Here is a 23298-nt window from a genome sequence, read left to right as displayed (position 1 = left end):
GAAAAATGCTATGAAAATTTCATTACTCTCATCTTTAACATAAGTATAATTCTTGAAAGTTTACAATTTGGAGCATATGACTAAAGTTTAGCAAGGTGCTATCACTTAATTTTTTGCCATCTCTACCACATATTTGGCTGACTGTGCTGGAAGAAAATAGTGCCACATACGCAAAATTGGAAATTCAAATCTCAAACATACTAGAAAATGTCACATTCCTTATTGAGACTCTTCTATTGAACAAAACTGAGAGGTGCATGATGAGATTTAATAAGTTTTTAGAACTGACAATTTTCATTTTGCAGTGGTCCTACAAGGCTTTATTAAGGAGATAAATTCGTTCTTAGTCTTAATAACTGTACACTTGGTGATCTAATTTCAGTAATTTTAAAAACTGCCTTTGCTCAGCAGTAACTGCTCACCATTTTCTACATTTGCCAGTCGATGCAGGAGAGGCAACCAGACCAGACACTGAGGGGGTGGATCTGACATGAGCGTGTCCAAGAAACCATTTAATGTGACTTTTTTCTGCATCAAAAAAAAAAAAAAAAAAAAAAATCGCAAAAATTTAGAACAGAGAATCATTTTAACTTACCTGCAATGTAAATATCATTGGAGATAAAGGCATAGAACATCAATTAGGCTCTGATTTATGAAGAAATATAACTTGCCAAATGTGTTATTAAACTAGTTCAGAAATGTACACATCAACTGCTTCATGCATGGGAACATACATGAGACTGGATTAACTCCACAACTGGATACTAGTAATGAGTCACTAGCATCATCAATGGAAAAATCCTCACTTTCATATATGACAGGAAAAGACAAAGATTAAAATTCTCCACAGAATTATCCTCAATAGTGCACCATAGCACACTCTATAATTCCCACATCAGTCTTCTAAATTTGCAAACGGCTCCTTCTCAAGCTTCATCAACTTGCTTAAGTACTCAATATTTAGTGGCTACAGTGAATGGCTCTATTATGTAAGACCAGGAGGGGATTCCATTGGGAGTAATGTTCTAAATTTTAAAAACTTCTTTTGTTTCCTCTCTCTATATAGGTTTCCTTTCAATTTAGACTCCTTCTGTCTCCTCATCCGGGTCCTTTCTGCTATAGAAAAGGGATGTGTCATATCTATAAATTTCCCTCAAAATGACAAAAATAAAAAAGTTATATTAAAATATATGGTGTATTAGTATGAATAAAAAATTACATGTTTAGAAGCAGAAATTATTATAATTTGAAAATTTGAACTAGAATATCAAGAACTTCAACATTTTAAAATAATAAATCAGTTCCCAAAGAGATATAATGTCTTTTTAAGACTTATAGCTTAAACTAGTCCTTGTAATTCATTCACTAAACAAATGTTTTGGGACTCATTCATTAGACTTTTATTATCAGCGGAAATTTATAATTTTAGTTTTTCCTCATAATGGCTTAAGTTTTCAATAGGGTTGATATCAGTATTACTATTAAAATATATATTATGTAAAGTACTTTTTAAAAAGCTACTAGAATTTATATGTCTAAAGGAATATTCTCTTTCAAAATTACCACTGGGTGTGAACTTTTTCTAATGAAGTATTTTTAACACTTTGTGACTTTCATCCTTTAAACTATTGTTATAAAAATATTGACAAAAATAAGCTGATCTTTTTATTTTTAATTTGGGTTACCTCATTTTGTACTTCAAAGGATTTTATTCATTTTAATCCTTCACCACATTGGCTAAAAATTACTCTGGAAGTTTCCAAAAATGTTATGATTTCTACATGTATCAATTTCTTATCGCTGAGAATATACAAATGATGATAAAATGAGACAGTCTATGGGATATTTAAAATGTTTTAGCATGGGACTATCATATAATTCTCTTTGAGTATACAGTTCCTTTTATTATAAAATAAAACCCAGGCCCAGAATGACAAATACTACATATTCTCAATCATGTGGAAGCGAAAAAGTTTGATTTTAGAGAAGAAGAGAGTGCAAGAGTGATTGCTGGAGGCTGGGAAGGGTAGGGATAAAGGCGGCAGGGCAGGCATAAGGGAGGCTGGGTAGGGAGGAACAGGACTCCAAAGGGAAATTATTGAAAGAGGGGTATTCTGTCACTGGGGGCAGAGGGAAGCAGGAATGAATTCACAGGAGCACATAAGCCTGCCTGGGTGAGGAGCACAGGAGATTGGGGAGGGTCAGAAAGGACCTTCAAGTGGGGTGACACAGGAGGAGAGTTAGCATTTAGTGCAGCGAACCATGTCTTCTTTACTAACAGTATGGATGCATTTATGAGTCCACATAAATTCATGATTCTTAGGGATGCCTATGCAACTTTGGCATTCTAGATCACCAGGTACATGGAATGATGATGTTTACTAGCTAGACAGTCAATGCATTTTTCTAGATGCTGCTATGCACTCATCTTATGTATGTTTTTTAGCATGGAAACACCACACACAATTCTTTTTAGTATGCAATGAATTTTGAGGGAATAAGTGGTTAGTCTGGATTTTTAAAAGATTCTAAGCAAACTAACTTATGGATTTATATACTATCACTGTGGTGCATGTAATCTTTCTACATGACCAGAGAGGTATAAACATGGAAGGACCTCAAATCTAGGCAGCTTTCTCATGCCAGGTCCGGTAAAACACATCATTTGGAACCCTAAGTGTGTATATCATGGAAGACTTAGGCAGTTGTCTGCCATAATTTGGGCTGCCCTGATCACATTGTGGGATGTAAAGAAACTCCTTTCTTTTCTCCTCTGCTGAACACTGGTAAAGTCTGGTGCTGGGCCAGACTTGTGTCTCATGTGGGACTGAGTGACAATTCAGCCATTTCAAAAGTGTAGTGATAATAATAATGATACCAAGAGCCTAGGGTTGTTGTAAGAATTAAATTAGACAAAGAGAGTAAAGAACTTAGCGTGGCACCTATCTCGCGGTCAATGAACATCAGCTATTGTTATTATCCAGGTTGTGATAGGTTAGTTACTGGCTCAGAGGTCATTTGTCAGAGGCTGTAAGAAACACCCCAGGGTATTGTCATGAAGAAAGATTTGTTCTCACCTGTGACTGGGAACTGTACACAGAAAGAGAATATCAGCTATTTGAGAGACATTTCCTTAAAAATGTTACCTGTTGGGAGAAACAGGATCTAGCTGATTGTTCTGTGTAACCAAATGAAGGACCTTCAAAAACTGCTGTGGGTAGTTTGAGAACTTCCCGGAGGAATTGGTCGTATCGTCCATAAACCATCACTCCACTGGAGTCAGAAATCATTGAGAAAATATCTGATGGAAGGGAAAGGATGAAGATATTTATTCATCACATGAACACTCTCTACTGTTCTGGTCAACACATCTGCTACATATAACAAAAATGTTCCAGAATAAATACATTATCTTTATGAAAGAATAGTATAAAAGCTAATTTTTATGCTAAATATTCCTGGTATGGTGTTTTCTCTGCTCTTTTCGTAGATGATTCTGGCACATAATATTAACTGGCTATTTGTGTAAAATTAACATATATTGATAAGACAGAGAACATCACATTTTGTTTTGAACTCAGTTATTTACTTATATATAACCTGATGGGGTAATTTTTGTATGTGTAGAATGGGCTGACTTCATTTGAAATACACAAAGAGAAGCACTCCAAAGTTGGGGGTGTAAGGGTGTATCTATTTATCTGGTTAGCAATTTTTTTATCTATATTATTGCCAAAATTTTTGGGTTTTGGTTTAAGATATCTGAAAAATGAAAGATGCAATAGCAATAAAGATATAATGAAAACACTCGATTAACTGCCCATAGAAGCAGAAAACTTCCTATAAATCATAGGGTTCTGGGTGAAAGGCGTTTGATTTACGCAGAAGGGTCTTTTGATTCATGTAGTGAGGAGGGAAACTTGTGGATGATCAATGAGGTAACGTCAGGGTCTTGGATTATTCTCCAAAGTGCCTCTGGCTTCGCTGAACCTCTGATCATCAGTTTCTACTACTGTGTCCACTTAATGAATATTAATGGTGTAATTTCCCAAGGTGCTTTAGAATTCCTCTTTAGAAATCACTATCGGGTAGAAGGGTTTACTATTAGTTTATCATCATGATAACATAATTGTCACTAGTTTCCAGCACAGCTGCTGGGATAAACTGCTCTAAGTCCAGTGTGCTAAACTCTGATCATTTTGGGTTTAATTTTTCCGGGTTCAAATGTAATTGGACAACATTGTTTCTATATTGTAATCAGGTACTAAGCATATTATGGAGTTTTATTGAATTATATTTTAAGGATGTGAATTAACTCTCATTTTCTTAAAATATTCCAGTTCTAAATTATTTCTACTCTATTTCAAATAGTTTATTAATTACAAGACTACAGAAATTCTATCTGAGGTTAATATCCAAAATATATAAGAAACTCAACAATATAATAGTGAGAAAACAAATAGCCTATTTATAAAATGGGCAAAAAACCAAATAGATATTTCCCAAAAGAAGACATACCATGTACCATAGTTATTTAAAAATGTTCAGTGTCACTAATCATCATGAAAATGCAAAACAAAACCACAATTACACCTCACTCTAGTAAAAATAGTTATTATCAAAAATGCAAAAGATCCAGGCATGCCTGTAATCTCAGCAACTTGGGAGACTGAGACAGGAGGATTGCAATTTAGGGAGGCCCTAAGCAACTTAGCAAGACCCTATCTCAAAATAAAAACAAGTAAATAAATAAAAGGGCTGGGGATGTAGTTCAGTGGTTAAGCCCTCCTCAGTTCAATCGCCAGTACCAAAAAACAAAAACAAAAACAAACCAAAACCCTAACAAACAAACAAAGCAAAACAAACAAACAAACAAACAAAAAACCCCAAAAACAAGTGTTGAAGAGAATTTGGAGAAAAGGGAACCCTTATACACCGTGGGTTGGAATAGAAATTAGTACAGCTACTATGAAAAGCAGTACAGAACAATGTGAAAAATTAAAAGTAGAACTTCCATGTGATCTAGCAAGCCCACTACTGCATATATATCCAAAGGGCATGAAATTATACTGAAGGGATAGCTGAACTCCTGGGTTTAATGTGGCACTATTCACAGTAGTCAAGATATGGAACCAACTCAAGTATCCATCAAAAGATGAAAGGTTACAGAAAATGTGATATATATGCAGAGGAATACTATTCAGCTACAAAATAAAGGAAATTCTGACATTTTGCAAGAACATGGATGAACTTGGAGGATATTATGTTGAGTGAAATAAGTCAAGCACAGGAAGTTAATTATCACATGGTCTTACTCCTACGTAGAGTCTAAACAAGTTGACCTCATGGAAGTAGAGAGTAGAACAATGGTTACCAGAGGTTGGGATGATTTGAGAGGAGGGAAGGTAGAGAGATGCTGGTCAAGGATACATAATTACAGTTAGAGAAGAGAAATAAGTTTAAGAGATTTATTGTGCAGCATGGTGACTACAGCTAATTATAATATATTGTATTTTTGAAACCATGCATATATTAACTGGTTGGATGTAACCACTTGATAATGTATTTAAACATCAAAACATGTTGTACATTATCAAACATAAAATTTTATTTTTCAATTTTTTAAAAACAAATTCTATCTGAACAAAAAATCAGTGCTATTCTCATTTACCTCACTATGTTGCTTACATAGTGAATTTTATCTCACAGTCCATTACAATTAGTCAAAAAACAAATAAATAAGGAAGCTGCCAATTGCAAAATCTGTTTTGTAATTCCAAATATAGAAGCTGGAGAATTCTGATCAAAAGGGAGAAAATAATCACAGGAAAGGTAAATTGATTTTCTCTTGAGAGCTGCCATCTTGTTTGTTTGGGGGCAGTTTGGTTGGTTCTAATACGATCTTACTGATTATCTTCCAGACTCTGATTTTCCAGGGCACACTTTGAAAAGTAACCTAGGCTTTTCAAGTCAGCTACTGAAAAAATTCTGAAAACATCTCTAACTAGAGCAAAAGAAGAGTACCAATGATGACCTTCCACACACTTGAAAACTAATTAACCTCATTTGTGCCTGCAAGCAATAGATAAACTAGTGCTAGGTCAATGGGATTAATTGGAAGTGGCCTGTTAATGGCTGCTCGGGTTTTCAAAAAGAATTGAGCGACTATGAAGATACCAAAACGATATTCATTTTTACCTTAGTTTTCAGCTTAGGTAAAATGTCTTTGATATTTATGTGTATGTATATGACATAGAGGATAACTTTGAGGATTAAATTAGCAAATGGAAATAAAGCACTTGAAATGATGCTTGCCACATAGGACACAGTATGAACATTTTTGCTATTTTTATTATTAATCTCATATGGCATAATTCTGCCATTGACTTCACATATTTAGGCTTTGCCTCCCCACTAGGATATTCTATAAGGTTCCAAATCACACGCTAAACCTTTGTATTTCCTTTACCTCCACACAATGATGGACACTTGGAAGAATTTGCAGTCACTGAACTCATTCAACTATAACCCCCCTAGCACATACTAAGCATGTGAAACCGTGCTCAGCAGTGAATATACAAAAAGGTCAGGATGGAGTTCTTGCCCCCTGGGAGACCTCCGTGTAGAGAGGGTGACAGAGAAGTGCTTTCAGAGTGCATCATAGGACATCCTGGATTATAACCTCACATTGTGAGTACTGGAGCAGTAGCATGAACGGATGCAACAGGAGCTGAGAGGTTCTCAGAGGAAGGAGTAGGTCAGGGCGTAGTGTAAAGGCTAGTTAGGGGCTAGTCAGGCACCAGTGAAGAATGTGAGCTTTAGGAAATGGGATCAGGACTCAGCACAGGCTCAAAGAGGACAGCAAGCATGGATCTTCGAGTAGGCCCTGCCGCAGGTCCTGGGGTGCACACAAGGGTGCGTGGGATGTGTGTCAGAGACCTGAGAAGTTTTGAAAGTTTTGTTATGTCCAAAGGAGGGTGAGGGAGACATTAGAGTTTAACAGCCAATGAGTTAGAAACACTACCTTGAATGTATTTTGTGGAGGCAGATCAATCAGTTCAGTGATACTCAGTAAATACAAGCTGTTTGCCATGATGCTAGTCTTTTGAACAAAAGAAAGCATGTTCTCCTCAGAAGCAACAGAAGAGCACATGACATCCAAGGCTTACAGCGGTGGATTTAGAACTCCTCAAGATCCTTAGGACTGTCCGGGAGACCCAAAGCAGAAGAACCCACTAAAACAGTAGTTTACAATCGGATGGAGAACAATTTCATATAAAAGGAGTGGATTAGGTCAGTTTATGTTCAGGGTGCCATGTAACACTGCTGCAGGGAGTGCCCTTTTTTTCCCTAGCCTGGCTCAATGATATTCCCTGGAGTTATACAGTGAACATTCTGAGTATCAGTTGATGCCTCTGTGTATTAGTAAATGGAGTTGTTGCCCTTTTTAATCCATTTAAAAGCATTTTTAGAAATTAGCTTTAATTTTATTGTTTTCTCTCCTCTTTTTTTTTTAAATTCCTAATTTATTTTCAGGCAATTATTCTTGCTCTATGCTCACCAACAAAAGGGACTAGTTGGAACAAACTAAATATATTTCATCCCCCTGCACAGAAATACAAAAAAAAATTTACCAAACAAGCACAGCTGTTCCATTGGCTTAAAGTGAATTAGAAAAATTTACAGAAAGTAAAACAAAACCTTCCAACCCTGAAACATTCCACATCCTTTCATTTTACTTTTTCTTATTACAAAAGTAATGCAGAAAATCATGACCTTGCTTGCTTTGTTGTTGAAATGAAAGTCAGAGACTACAGAGAATACCCATAATCCCACTTACCAAGAAGCAGCCATTGCTGTTTGTGGGTGGATCTGCCCACACTTGCTCCTTCAGTCAATTATCATTTAACCTAGAACTATTAGTGACTAAGGATCTTCTTTTTTGACTAACATTTTGGAGAGATTCTTCCAACTAAACTGCTTCTAATTAAGTTGTTTTTGGTCAAACTGCTTTCAAACAAGTTACCTGGAACCCACCAAAACTGTCTTCCTGGGATTACTATTTGAAGAGGGACACATGAGACTAATTCGGGCCTACTGATCTCAAAGAGGAGAGTGACACAGTGGAGCATGTTTCCAGGCGGGAGAATTTAGTCCGTCTCTGGAGGGACGCGTGCCTCTACTGCTTCCTTCGCTATCCTGAGGGGGACTGACTTGGGCACTAGGTAGTACGTGGGCTTTGTGGAGGATGATGGGATGGAGTTAGGAGAAAGTACTACAGCAGTTATACTAATTCCTGGGTTTGCAAGAGAACCACAGGCCTCTGGGAACTAGTATGGATCAGCTCAAAACCAGTTTGTGCTTCAGAACTGTGCTGACAATGTGAGATGCTTGCCTAACAACCATTCCCTTCCTCTTTCTTGGCTCCATATTTGTTCCTGGGCTAAGAGAAAGGAGTGACTCTTTCTGGCCCAGGAAGCGAAAGTGGATTGATTTTGATTGTCCCGGTTGTGACTTTATTCTTCCAGCAACTGGTTTAGGAATTGGTCTGAGATGGTGCCATGGACAATAAGACATAAAGACTGGGTGGAGTGTGATGAGACTCCCCTTCCCTGCAGGAGAGGGGTGAAATCTGAGGAAGAAAAATGCTGAGTGGGAAGATGGGGAGCACCTGGGTCCCTGAGGGCACAAGATTCATCTGGTACATAATGGCTTGGAGAGGTTCTGAAGTTTAGAAAACCAGTTTATCCATTTTCCTCACACTTATATTAATAGGAGACTGTTATGGTTTGGATGTGAAGTGTCCCCCAGAAGCACATGTAAGAGACAGTTCAAGAAGGCTCAGAGGAGACATGATTGGGTTGTGAGAGCTTCAACCTTATGACAGTGATTGACTGAGTAGTAACTGAAGTGGCAGGTGTGGCTGGAGGAGGTGGGAACTGGGGTGTGGCTTTGGTTGTGTATTTGTATCTGGTGAGTGAACTCTCTGCTTCCTGATCACCATGATGTGAGCTGCTTCCCTCTATCACCACCTCACCTCTATCACTTCCCTCACCATGACGTTCAGCCTCTCCTCGAGCCCTGAAGAACGAAGCTGGCCTTCTATGGACTGAGACCTCTGAAACCATGAGCTCTTAAATAAATTTTCCTTCCTCTATAGTTGTTCTGGTCAGGTCATTTAGTCACAGCAGTGAAAAAGCTGACTAAACAGAGACTCTTTTATCCAGGTACTTATTAACATGATATTGGATAAGTATTTGAAAATATTTCTCAAGATTCCTCAGTATAAATGGCCAACAGTGATACAAAGTGAGTAGGCAAGGCGCCCAGGGGTTTCTTCCTTTGCTTTGGTTCATTTTGCTAAACTTTCTCTTCCCAGCCTAACCCTGAGGAAATGCCTCCTGAACTACTCTGAAGACACTTTTTTTTTTTTTTTTTTTTTTTTAAAGCACTGGTTGCAGCACCTTCTACTTGAGCTATTGTCTGTCAATCAAGCATAGAGGTAGATAGTTTTTCTATGTCTTTTCTTTTTTCTATGTCTTCCAGGATAATCAAAGACAAACTAAACTTACCCTCATAAGGTCTGGGTGAGCTTCTCTGAATCCTGGCTGCATTTGGCTGCTCAATGAAAGGAAATTTCTGGAAGTGAAGAAAGCCTGGGGCTTGGAGGTCCCTTTCACCTATCTCCTGGGCCATTGAGAAAACCTTGTAGCATGCATAGGGAAATTCCAAAGAAGGAAAGGGTTTTTCTGTATCTTCCTACAGTCTTCCTCTCTTATGGAGAGAAAAGAGATACACTCAGAAGCTGACAAGCAGCAGGGGAGAAAAGCGCCTCATGGCTGTGAGTCACAGATGGATGTAGCTGGGAGTGACCTTCCAGGTCTCTGATACCTATATTTAGAATGTGGAAGGAAGCTGAGGACTAAAGATGTGAAGTAAGTCCTATAGGGAAACTCAGCAATGAGTCACACCGCTGGGCTTCCAATTCCATGGCGCTACCTTTTCTATCCAGTGTTATAAACCAGATTCACAATATTTAGGGTAAGGGATAGGGCGAAATGAAATTTTTCTTTTAAACAGCAGCGCCAATATAATTTTAAACTGGTTAAAAATGAAGATTCTTGCTCCTCAGTCCCACCTCAGAAATTCTGGAGGTGGAAATAAAAAAAAAGTCCATGGTCTAAAAAGTCCTCCAGGTGATTCCGATGCATATGAACATTTGAGAACCAGTGATGTTGGAAAAAAGTCAGGGTTCAAATCCTGGTACCATCTTAGCTAGGTGATTTAATTTAACTCTATGGCTTTACTTAAAACAGAGAAATGAGAAAAATCCCATAGTGTTGTTGGTTAAAAATATGTACAGTTAGTGACAGCATGTACATAAATCCTATAGTCACTCAATGTCCTTTAGTTGTCATTTTCTTATTGGTATCCAGGTAATTCTGTCTGCACTATCTCATGCAGTTCTGATTCCTGTACTTTGGCAAGGTGGGCTTTGGAACCTGTGGAGTTCCTGGTAATCTGAATAGCACTGGCTGAGAAAAATGAGGCAGTGTGTCAAGAACTTTGACTTTTAGAATACTTAAAGGGGAAAGATGCCCAATTTGACCTTCCTGTCCTTACACTGATGAACTACCACTATAGAGGTGTAGTAGAACAAACTAGAAAGAATAACTTATTTTACTTTAATGTCAGACTCTGGTAATATTCATCAAGTTAAAAATAATAATAATCTGTAAGTAAAGGAAAATGTTAATTTCATCAACATTTATCTAATATGAAAACATTTCTTTGACAGAATTCCATGCTCAAAGAAGATTGCATTTCAAAAACTCATGAAATGAGGAAAGACACAAATGGTCAGGGGAACATGGTAGGAATAAAGGAGAGGAAAAATGGTACATAAGAGAGAAAAGCAGGGAGAGGTACAAGAAATAGTAACTTACATCTTAATTTGTCCATGATCTTCCCTCCACACAATGTGGCTAAAGCCATTTTGACAGCAAATACTGAAATTTTACCATGGCCTTCCCTGTTTAGTGAAAATAGAAAAAAAAGAAAAAGAACAGAACATGATGTCATTTGGAGTATTTCCAATAATGAGGTCTGACATTTTCTATTCTGTTGAAGTCACAGAATATGTATGTGGCTGCATGCATTTTATGAACACATCCATTTTTAGAAAAAGTTGTGAATACAATTCAAAGCACATTTCTGAAATACTGTCTATTCAATGTTTCCTTTCTCCAAGGGATATCAAAATCTTCTAGTTTATTCTTTGTATATGTCACTTGCTCAAAACATGGGCTGCTAGCCAGATAAATATACACTAGCTAACTATGGATTTAAATAACGGTACATGCTTTTCATATTAAGCTTCACAAGATTCTTTTGTGTATGATGATTGCAATCTCTATAATTTATTTAAACAAGCTTTGAAAATACACACACACACACACACACGCACACACACTCACACACACAATTTCTGAATCTGAGAATTTGAGATTTTTTTCCATCACACAATTTTTTCAACTATCATTTCATACCCAAAGGTCAACTGTTCTTATGTGACATAATTACTATTTAAAGGGAGTTGCCATTTTAAAGGGGCAAAAGTGAAAGCTTTGTTTGAATGCTGCTACTTCTATCTATATTGACACAAATACTGCCAAGTCTTCATTGATACAGGAAGGATAACCAACTTGTCCTTCACAAAAGGTGATATAAAGGACATATTGTAAGAATGTTTTAATATTGTAATAATGTTTTTGCTAAATTATTTTCCAGCTGGAATGAACTGTTTATTTTTATATACTTGGAATCAGAAATAATATCATATTAGTAATTAATTGCTTTGATAGTTGCTACCCTTAGGAATGATCAAGAGTTATTAAAAATAATGTGACTGAAAGGTAAAGTCTGCATTAACAAGGCTTTAATATATAGAATAAATCCCTTATAGAAATAAGGTTAACATATGTGATATAGTAAAAGAAGAAGATATACTAAGTGATTGTCTTTGTTTCTTTCTAGACTTAAGATGGGTCATTTGTTATCCACCTTTGTTCCCATTGTTCTTAACACAGTACCTGAAATACAGTTAGCTAGAATGCAGAAACTGACTGAATGCCATGCTAGTAACTCTCTAAGGCTATTGTTTTAGCCTGAGCACCAGACTTATGTAATTGTTTATTGGAAATTTCCACTAGGATACCACCTGCCAAATCAGGTAAGTTCAAAATAGAACCGATTATCTTTACAGAGCCCTCTCATAATAATCAAACCATCTGTAATACTAACTGCGTTTCCTCCAACATCCCTATTCTAGTTGTTAGAACCACTATGAACCTTGTTACCCAAAAATTGATCTTGGAGCAGGAGTCACCTTTGATGTCTTGCTCTTCCTTAATTCACCAACATTCTGAACAAAGGTACCACTGAGCTATACATTGAGCCCATTCCCTTCCACCCATTTTCATGCTCATGCTCCCATTAGCTCTTGCTTTAACACTGTAATAACCTCCAAAACAATCTCTACTTAAATACTCATATGACAGATTTGACCATACTGTTTCATTGTTTAAAGTCCTTGTTGCCCCCTTTTGTTGACAGGGTGAAGTTCTAACTTTTTCTCATGGCAAACCTCATTATCTTTTCCAGTCTCAGTAACCAGCCATGATTTGTGTTATTGGAGGGCACACCACAGAGACTGTTCAATAACTCCTGGCTCCTGCCCCTCACCGAGGTGTGCCCAGGATCCTCCCACCCATTCTCAGGACACTGATCAGTACCATCATTCACCCAGCTTTTCTCTTGGATGGGGAGAGAATCACTCCACCTTCACTTTTACCTATCAGGTGACACCTATCACACCAAGTGACCTTGATTTGGTTATTTACATGCCTGCAATGATCATACTGTGAGATTCTTGGGGGCAAAGATGATTCTTCTGAATTAGTTAAATTCCCAGTGCAGCATTTTGGTCTCACCAGAATTAATAACTGATACATTTTTTATATTAATGAATGGATATTAATCTTTATAATAGATGCCCCTAGAATTTTGAGTGTCCATTCATTAAGTTGTTCAGTAATTTCAGAGCAGATAGCTGTAATAAAAATGCAATGATTATGTAAAAACCATCTTATTCAAAATTATTTTATGTCCCCTGATTCTCATTTGCACGGAGAACTGGAGGTATCAAACATTTTACTTCAGGAAATAGCTTTCTTTCCCTAAGTGAGACCATGGTTCAAACAAGAATGGAAAAATCCATCAAGTATGGAAGATTAGGATAATTCAGCAAAAAGGAGTCTTCAAAATGCTAAAAATTTGAGAAGCATTACAGTGAGATTTCAAGAGCAATACAATTTCCTTTCAATGATTCAGAGAACAATTTAACTCAAGGGAGAGCATTGAGTACTGATGACGTTGGAACAGAGAGTTCTCCAAATCACTCACAAGTGAATTCTTAAACCTTAGTTTTAATGAGGAAGATCATAGGGAGATCACCAGTCCTGTCTTCCTAGAAATGGAAGGCTGATCATATTAAATTCAACAATGGTTGTATCAGAACTATTCTGCCAAATTGACACAATAAATCTAGATAAATCACAGAGTGGAGGGCAGCTGAATGAGTTTTGCAGGAACTCAAGGGTGAAATTAGGCCACTGGAATCCATTGTTATGCAAGTTACTGTGCCAGACTGCAAATGTGACCCCTGTCAAGAAGAAGGACTGCTGGTTGGGGGTAGGGTTGCAGGGATTTAGATCCTGGTAAGCACCAACACTGGTTAAGTTCAGACCTTGCTCACTCCAGGGGCGCCAGAGACCTAAATGCAAACGGGTTCTTCTTTTTCGGTTTTGTTTTTTGTTTCTTAAAGCATGTTTTCAGTGGGTATAGCGGAATGGAGAATCAAAGAGGAAAGATTTTCTAAAAGTCTTTGACTAAATTCTATACCAAAGGCCATTGCTTGGGACCAGGTCACAACAGGACCAGGGTACCTATTTTGTTGTGAAAAAGGAATTGGCATTGACCCAGGAAGCAAGGAATAGAGAGAAGCTGGTACACTCCACATGGAGACTGTGAGAGCTATGTTCACCAGAGATTGTCATTAGTTGGACCCTGGTTTGATTTATGAACAGTCAGCAAGATCTCTTAGGTGTCTGGGAATGGAAAGACAGACTCATTAAGATAGATAACAGGAAACTCCCAAGAGTCTTATGCAAAGGAGCAGAATAGAAGCATATTGTTCCAAAATGAGTCTGAATGCCTCAAGACTAAAGTAGTATACTGCCCCAATGGGATGCTGGTGATCAGCCACAACTCACGAAGCAGACCTGAGGAGATTAACACTCAGTTTGTCCCTAGGGCTGGAAGGTCAAACAATCTGGCAGCAGGCAACACTGGGAACAGTACAACAAAAGGCTATACTCTTAGGAAAAACTGTGAGAGCACACCTTCAGTTTCAGAAGCAGTTCTGATTGTCACCTCCTGTGTTTGAGTGTACGCATTAGAGTCACAGACTTAGGAGTCAGTAATCAAAGACTGGACCGTGCAAACTTTTCTTCATGAATTAAAGTTGCTAGTGCAATTGATTCCGTGGTAGTGTAAAGGCACAGTAAGAGCTTTAAAAAGAAACTGTGATTAGCATATCATTTTTATTAAAATAATTTTATCTGAAAAAACAATAAGATTTTACTTATTCTTGGGTTTTCCCTTTCAATGGAGACAGGACACAATGCATGCTTTATTCCTTGTTTCCATTACTGTTTTTTTGACATTATTGAATATATTCTGGTTTTAAGCCAATTATCCCAGAGTTTTTTCTTGTGCGAACGTTACTTTCCTGTTCTGGCTTGAGATCCAAAAATATCCAATTAAATTGTTCCTATGGTTTTAATGAATACCCAATAAGGTGTTTTGGAGAATTAGGTTAATCTAAGTAAATTATCAAAGGCACAAAACTGAAATTCCTCCATAAATCAATGTTTCTTTAACTCTTTTATTTCGCTTTCCACTTTGTTGTTGTATCGAGATACTTGCCAGTTCTCCCAGGGCACAACTGATTGGAAATGGAAAGAGGCAAGCACTTACCCTTTGGCTAAAATATATATGGTTAGTTGCAGAGTGTCTCAAGAAAACATGGCTTAAAGTTTGACTCATCATAATAAAAAGTGAGTAACTGCTTTACTCTGGGCTGGGTTTTCCATTACCTGGGATGCCAGGCTGACCTCAGAACAGTACATTTTCTACAAATTGCCAAGAGAGTTTCCTACTTGAAGCAACAGAATCCTGAGATAAATCTTTCGTCCTCAAAGTGAGAGCTGAATTCTGACTCATTCTTTCTTGAACAGGCTGAAGAAATTATTTTTCTATATAAGAGTGCTAAAATCAGAAGCTCTTCTTTTACCAACATATTTTACAAAAACATTTGATAAGCATTTTTGATAAGCAGATGCACAGCACTCAAATTGCTCTTTCTCACACACTTTGGTGGCTTAATTAATTGAGAATTGCATCCTCCCCCATGCCTCCACAACATGCCTCTGTCATGACACATTTCTTTATCTGGGATTATTTTGCTCATAGAGATCACTCATGTAGTCGCTCACTAAATATTTATTGGCATTGTCCCAGAAGTTGGGGATAAACAGATAAAGAAGAAAAGGTTTCTACCCTCCATTTGCTGACAGCCTATGGGGAAAAAGTAAGGAACTGTTAATTTTAATACAACCCCCACCCGCATCGGAGCCAGACTCAAGGGCATCTCGTGTCACATCATCTTGTCTTTTTATCGTTTATCTCCAGCCTATCACAGCATCTAGCACCTAGCAAGCTCTCAACATGTTAGTTAAATTAATGAATGCACAAATGCAAAGAAACTTTCTGATTTACTGTGGGTATTTATATTGAGAAAAACAAAGTGAGTAAAATTACAGTGATCTACTTTATAGTCCTTAATATCTGATCATACAGTTACAGGATGCCTTGAATTCAGAAGTGATGACCTAGTCTTGTCTGGGGATAGTGAAGTTAACCTGTGAACAAACAGAAACTCTTTATGGCCCTGACATCCCTCTGGGTTTTCTACAATGCCAGCAAAACCCTTGGGAGAAGAATTCTTCCTAGCCCTGGGCCAGGTAAGGACAGGTGAGCTTGCCAGGAGGTTATCTAGAATGGGAGGGGTTAATACATTGGAATGTTCCCAAGCTTCTCTTAAAATTCCATCTGCCACTCATTCAAAGTATAACTTGGATAAAAGATGAGTGACATTTTAGGATGTTGAATTTATTTACAATTGTGTAAATTCTTTGGAAAAAGGTTCCATTTTAGCCGCAAGTAGGAATCTTGAACAAAGTATTTTTCAACAGATTAAAATTTTATTTACTAGGGGAGAACATTCTATGGACACCTTGAATTTAAGATGTGCTAAGAAAAAAATCACCAAGCTAAGTAAACACTTTTAAATACCTGGTTTTAGCTGTATAGATAATAGAAAAGAAGAACATTTGGTTTTATGTAACTCTTCTCTCTTTCCTTTGCTGCTGCACATTCACACAGTCTCAAACATGAACAGTACATTTTGTTGGCAAACAGAGAAATGACTATGTGCTTCTTACATTAAATATCAAGAGAATTTTTAAAATTTAAAAGACAGAAGAAATTTGGCAAAGTTCCAAGATCATTTCATCCCTCTGCATTTGAAACAGTGCCAGGGTCCCTTTCCTGGTGTAGGGGCTCATAAGTGGGAATGATTGTTTACATGGCTCAGCAAGGGGTGATATGTCACACAGAAAGAAAAATGCCAGGATTTTGTATTCTCTACATACATCACGTGATGGATTTGTTGTTCTGGGTAGTTGTCATAAAACTGACTCTCATGTTACAACATAAAATTTGTTAAGTACAAATATTTCGTCCACATACATTCTGTCAAATATGTCTAAATACCTCAAACTGGAAAGGTTATGAATGTGAGCATAATACTAATATTCTGTAATAAGCTGGGTAAGTCTGGGAGAAAAAAAGTGTATTCATTCTCATATTTTAAAAATGAAAGAGAAAGCATACTGGAGCAGAATTAAAACCAATTCCTGAAACAAAATGATCTTTTTTTCCATTCATTCCATGCAGTATGAAGCTGTATGACCTGCAAATTATTTAACCTCTTTATGTCTTGGCTTCATCACCTCCTCAACCTGGAACATTGTAATAATAGAGTGCTAAATTAGTAAGATTATTGGCACACAGTAAATGTTGAGTGCTTCTTAGCTATTACAACTATCATATTATTATTATAATTAAAGAACTGGCATTAAAAATACAACTTGACCCCTGCAAATAAGAAAATCAGTTACCTTTAATACTTATTACTGACCCACTATGAATTTTGAGTGACTGAAGATAAGTGGAAATGATATTTGCTAAAAACAAGGCCACTGCCACATAATCTTTGAGAAATTGACCTAAGAAGAGAGATCCTATTGAATTGAAATAAAACTAAGACTGAAGTTATTAGTGATTCCTAGGGAAGTAGGAAGAAAATAAGAGAAGCCCATTGAAAGTTGTGAAAACAAAATCACCCACATTAGTAACCATGAAAACATGGTACAGAGGGTATGGATTTGAGTAACCAGGACTCAATGATCTTGGTAATATAATGGAGATTAAGGAGAACTTAATCTTGAAAAAAGAATTTTAAAACATTCATGTAATGAGAGCTAAGACAAAAGGTTAATCTTTGATTTTCACTCATCAATTCCATTCTTGAACTGGAGACATGGTCTCAGGAATGGTGCATAAAAGAAAAAGCCATAGTCCCACCCAGAAAATGATGAGACATGTGCTGTAAGAGAACAGGAGAATTTTGTACAAGGAACAGTGGGACCTGGGAAAGGTGATCAATTTGACCATGAAAAGCAAAGGGCTCCATAAAGCATCAGAGTTTGTGACCACACATCTCCAAAAGGTTGCTTATTACAGACTTTGAAGAATTGTTTTTATCTTGTAAGTTTTTTCTCTATTTTTTCTTTTTTGAGGTATTCTTTACTTCCTCAAAAACAATAACAACAGCAGTAAAGAGCCTTAGAACACTTCAAGGAGATTTATTTTCCCCATTGGGACATGAGAGCAAAGCTGTTGTCAGTGTTAGAGGATTCTGAAGGAGAGTGCTGCAGATGTACGGCTTTTGCCAGCAGACAGGGGAAGGTCACTGGCTGGTTTCTGGGGTACAGAGAGGAAAGACACAAGAGGAAGACACTGGCCCAAGCTCTGGCTATTTCCTAATATATCTTTTCCCTGTTAGGCCCCATTTCCATCTTCTGCCAGCTCTTTTCCCCATCCTTCCCAGGCATACCAATCTACTTCCCTAGTTACCCTAGAACAGATAGCTAATGATTGTGGGAAAGATCTGCCTGGAAGTTGGCTCTAATTGTTTCCTAGGTGACCCCTGTTCTCAGGGAAATAGCCATTATGAGGAAAGTCAGGAGGAACATATATGTTCAAGACTCAGAAAAACTGTCTCTTTAGTGACATAATGGCAAGCCCTGGCATAGGCCACTGGGGTCAAGTACTATCTCCTAACTTCATGCAAGTATCCTACAGATGTCACTATGTACCCTGTCTTCTAAGAGTCCTACTAGGCCAAAGAACAGAGGAACCTTGCAGCTATGAAACATGACTATCTGCAGGAAGCATCCTTGTATGGGAACTGAGGTCCAGATTTTTTGGGGGTGTATGAAGTGCTATTCTTGGGGAATTATGGTTGTAGGAAGGTGAATCTGGTTTCCAGGGATACCTCTATGTGAAGTGGGATTTGATCATTATTTCAGAGTCCAGCTGGGTGGGTCTGATGAATTTTAAGACACTGCCAAAAGAATGAGCAAGTTTCTTTGAATGTGAGTTCTTATTCTTTATAAGTTTAAATTGCTATTCTTTTTAAAACATTGTCTCTTTAGGGTCCACCTTCTTAAGGCATCTCTGTTTTTCATTTTGAAACAATTCTTATGTTTTAAATATGTCCAAGTAGCAATAGAATAAAATCCTCTAAATGTTTAGTGATTCTACAACAGCAACAGTACATCTTTGTTTTACTAGTATCAGACTCATTCATATTTGCCAAAATATAGAAGTTTGTCTTAAACACTTGGGCTCAGTTTCGGGTAGTAGGAAGTTCAGGTTTCCATACTGGAGCTCATTTGGGTAAACAGAAGTTGACTGTTATAAGAAATAGAGTCAGACACTGATTTTATTCCTAAGGTTTTCTGGTTACATTCACTTCTAAGTTACATTTCCCATTAATTATACTTTCTAATGGCTTACATTTCACATTATAATTCCAAAAACAATTGGATGGAAAATTTGAGTACCAGTAGAATTGCCTACATGCATTTGCTCTGCCGAGAGAGAGATAGCAGAGGTACCTCCAGACTTGGGTTTCAATGTGGATGTGTCTAAAAATCTCTGCAATGAGACCTCTCAATGTGGATGTGTTTATAAATCTACAATGGAGATTAGGGAAATACACACTAGGGGTCTTCCTATCTGTAAGAAAAGTAGGTAAAAAAATAAACATTTCTTGTGAATATTCTGTGACTTGCTCCTTACCTTGGGATAGCCCTTAAATTTAGCATTCATTAGTCTTGCAGTGATTCAGCCATATGATCAGTGGCTAGTTAGGGAATATTTATGGCTATGTTTTATAATGATTTAATCAATATTTCTAAATAATAGTGAAACATCTAGCTCTTTCAGTTGGAGTCCCATATATTTCACAGAACACCTGCTCTCTTACTATTAATCCAGCCCTGATTCTGTATTTATGGAGTGGGTACAAATTATTACTTAACTTGGATTCCCTGTGAATCTTTCAGTAATAATCCAGAACTTAGTGGGAAATTATATTTCATTTTTTATATTTTCCATTGTTACACTTTGTTATGATTTGGATCTTAGTGTCTCCCAAAGGCCTGAATGCTAAGGGCTTGGTCACCAACCGGTGCCACTGGAGAGAGTGGAACCTTTAAAATGTGGGGCCTAGTGGAAGGAAGTTAGGTCACTGGGGGTGTTATTCAGCTTTTTGTCACTGTGACCAACAACATACCTGATAAGAACAACTTGAAGGAGGGACGTTTATTTTAGGCTCATGGTTTCAGAGATTCAGTCCTTGGTCAATGGACTCCACTGCTCTGAGATGAGGCAAAACTTTATAGTGGAAGGATGTGGCAGAAGTAAACTGTTTAACTCTTGAAAGCCAAGATGCAGATAGAGAGAGAGGGAGAGAGAGAGATGGGGGATGTAGAGCAGGGACAAAGTGCAATCCCCAAAAACACATCCCCAGTGACCTACTTCTCTAGCCACATCCCACCTGCCTACAGTTACCACCAAGTAGTACTTTTAAATTATTAATCCATTAAATGAATTAATCCACCTATTAGTTTGTAGTTCGCATAATCTAATCATTTCACCACTGAACATTCCTGCATGAGCTTTTTGGGGAATACCATAACAGGGATGTGCCTTTGAAGGGACTGGGACCCCGGTCTCTTCCTCTCTCTCTTTGCTTTCCCGTCACCATAAGGTGAATAGAATTTCTCTGCCACATGCCTCCATCATGAGGTACTGCATCATCACAGGTCCAAAAGTAATGGGGCCAAGTGTGGCCCTCTGAAACCTAAGTCAAAAAAAAAAAGAAAAAGAAAATCTTTCCTCTTTTTTGACTATCTCAGATGTCCTGTCACAGTGATAGAAAGGTGACTAATATACATGCATAACAAATAAGTCCCATGTAGTCTTTAACGGAGAGTCTGAGAGCTGCCACGTTCATTTTAAGAGGCCAAGACAGAAAAGGTGTTGTAGAAATTCCATGGTCTGGTTCCATTCTCTGCTTGTCATGTGGAACCACAGCCCTTTCTACCTGTCTCACCACTCAGTTACCATAGCAATCGGGCCAGAGCAGAACATCTATTACTGAAGTCTGCAGAGAAGAAGCAAGGAGTCTACCGAGTTGGACGACTCATTTTAAAATTGCTTATTTCAGCTTACAATGTGACCATCATGGAGACAATAAGGTATGCTGGTAAAACCAAGCAGGGACAATTCTGTTACCACTCTAGGTTGCAACGTGACAGTTGGTGACTTTGATTGAGTAGCATAATGACATTAACCTGACTGAACGTCTCCACTGCTGGGTTGAATGCTCCCAAGCACTGGGCAGACAAGCAGACTGAACAAGACCTTCAGAGCGTCTTACAATGTGCTAAAAGGTCAGGTTAGCAATTTCCCTTTTTAATATTCAAAATAGGTAGTGAAAGTGGAGGTAGTGATGGTATGTCCAGACTTGGTCACAGTAACAAAAAGGCAAAAGCCCTTTTGAAATCTAGGGCTGATAATGTGATTCAGTGGAGTTTTCACCTTTCATGGTGCTGTCACATGCGCCCTGGAAAAGAAACCTTAGCTGAATACCTAAGTCCCCACTCTGCCACTAACATGCTGTGAGACACTGGATAAGTGACAATCTCTTTGTGCTTCAGTTCCTTCGTCTGTAAAATGAGAGATCTGGATGAACAGTCTTGAAGATGTCAGCCAGCTCTGAAATTCTCTGATTCTACGAGGGGGAATTATACTATAATGAGGCTGAGTTTCAACTGTGCTCTGTGAACAGCATGCACTGTTTTATGGTGCCACATAATTGACCAGTCCATTTAGTGCAAGTCATGGTTACTTTGACTAGGCTAGTCAAGAAACCCTTTTCAATTTCTTTCCCATCTGCTCTAGGGTCTTGTTATGACACCTCAGAAACACTGTCTTAGACAATTTGCGGAGAAGAGAGTTAAAAACATCTTCCTACTTCACGCTTCATTAAATCTCTCCACAGGAACACCGTCACACCACACTCTTGAGCGTCCATAGCTGCGAGGTAGTGTGGGATGAGTTAAATAAAGGTCAGCTCATAAAACACAATTGTTCTCACATTCCTGTGGCACTGTATTTACTCTCTAGTCTTTTCTGCAGCCTTTAAAGTTTCTGTCAATCACATGGAATCTTTATTGACATAAGCATCTGATGAAGAGAAAAGAGATAGTTACTCTAGAAAATTATTGGAGAAAATAACCAAGGAAAGAGCCAAGAGAAATGGAAACCAAACATATAGAGAGCAAGTGACAGTCAGATGGAGCTTACGGATCAAAGGCTGCCAGCAGGAAGTTAAGCAGGAGGCTGATGGACTGCTCCACGTGGATTTGGTGAGTGGTTGGCATCCGTTTGTTAAGCTGGTAAAAAATGGTGGAGAGCACAGCCTCCAGGCGGGCCACATTCAGCTCTATGTTTGGGTCCAGGTTGTTCAGAGCATTTTCCCGCAGTGCTTCTATGACATTCCAAATGTCCACCAGGTGCACTGCAATTAAAACAGAGTCAACACATCAGCCCAAAGTGCATGGAAAGGCAAATACATTACTTTACATGTCCATCTGCCCAGGTTTCTCTAGACTCCTCATGTGTCCTGCTGTTGTAGGGGTCAGCACAAATACATGGACCCAGTGCCCGATCTTTAAGACTTGAGGTACAATATTTAACAGCAAGCAACGGTTTACAGAATACTGCAGTAGACAGCCCTTGAAATACAGCTATTATCCTCATGTTGCCTGTAAGAAAACTGAGCATTGGGGAAGTTAACTGACAGGTGCGATGGTGCAAGGCCAGTCAAGGGCAAAGCTGGACTTTGAATCCGAGTCTATCCGGATGAAAGCATTTTCATATACACGGTGACCCTCAAAAAGAAAAGAAGACCAGAATCTTCATTCTAAGTGGCTGAAAGGATAGACAAAGTGCATTTGAATATTTAAAATGTCTTCATTCTTTTGTATATATTTCTAGTAGTATGTAGTTTGAAATTAAAAAAACAAAGGAAAGTTAAGTTTTTCTACCTAGGAAAACAAGGGAAAAAGGAAAAATTATTTATGCAGTGCAGCAGCAGAATGAAGTCAGAGATCACTGGCTACGCTGGTCAAGAACAAGCAGTTTCTCCCTTCCATTATTGACTAGCTAATCTAACTTGAGTCATGGTCGCTTTCATTAGGATAGTCAAGAAATCTGTTTCTGTTTTTCCCTGTTTGTTCTTAAGTATTTTTATACATCCTGGAAACCATCACTACCACAAAGATAATGGTGGATAGATAAGAAGTCCACCACCCCAAGAATTTCTTTGCGCTCCCTTGTAATCCATTCCCAACAAGAAGGCCACAATTTTCTGGAATTTAAAAAATTGGAATCATACAGTATGTACTGTTTTTTCAT

General features: G+C 37.9%; 1 protein-coding gene across 18 annotated transcripts in view; it reads right to left on the bottom strand.

Annotated features, from left to right (window-relative positions):
- Positions 1–23298, bottom strand: part of DTNA (dystrobrevin alpha) — a 357757-nt gene that overhangs the window by 74379 nt on the left and 260080 nt on the right. For all 18 annotated transcript variants that reach the window (XM_079108515.1, XM_079108517.1, XM_079108514.1 and 15 more), the window contains 4 exons: positions 22186–22399; positions 10947–11032; positions 3147–3301; positions 423–528 (listed from right to left, as the gene is read on the bottom strand). In XM_079108515.1, the coding sequence (XP_078964641.1) occupies positions 423–528; positions 3147–3301; positions 10947–11032; positions 22186–22399 (561 nt within the window). The remainder of the gene's footprint in view (positions 1–422; positions 529–3146; positions 3302–10946; positions 11033–22185; positions 22400–23298) is intronic.

The sequence above is a fragment of the Sciurus vulgaris genome (genome assembly GCF_902686455.1).
Source record: "Sciurus vulgaris genome assembly, chromosome: 13".
Lineage (NCBI taxonomy): Eukaryota > Metazoa > Chordata > Mammalia > Rodentia > Sciuridae > Sciurus > Sciurus vulgaris.
The sequence above is the reverse complement of the archived record's forward strand: the minus strand, read 5'-3'. Positions and strand labels throughout refer to the sequence as shown.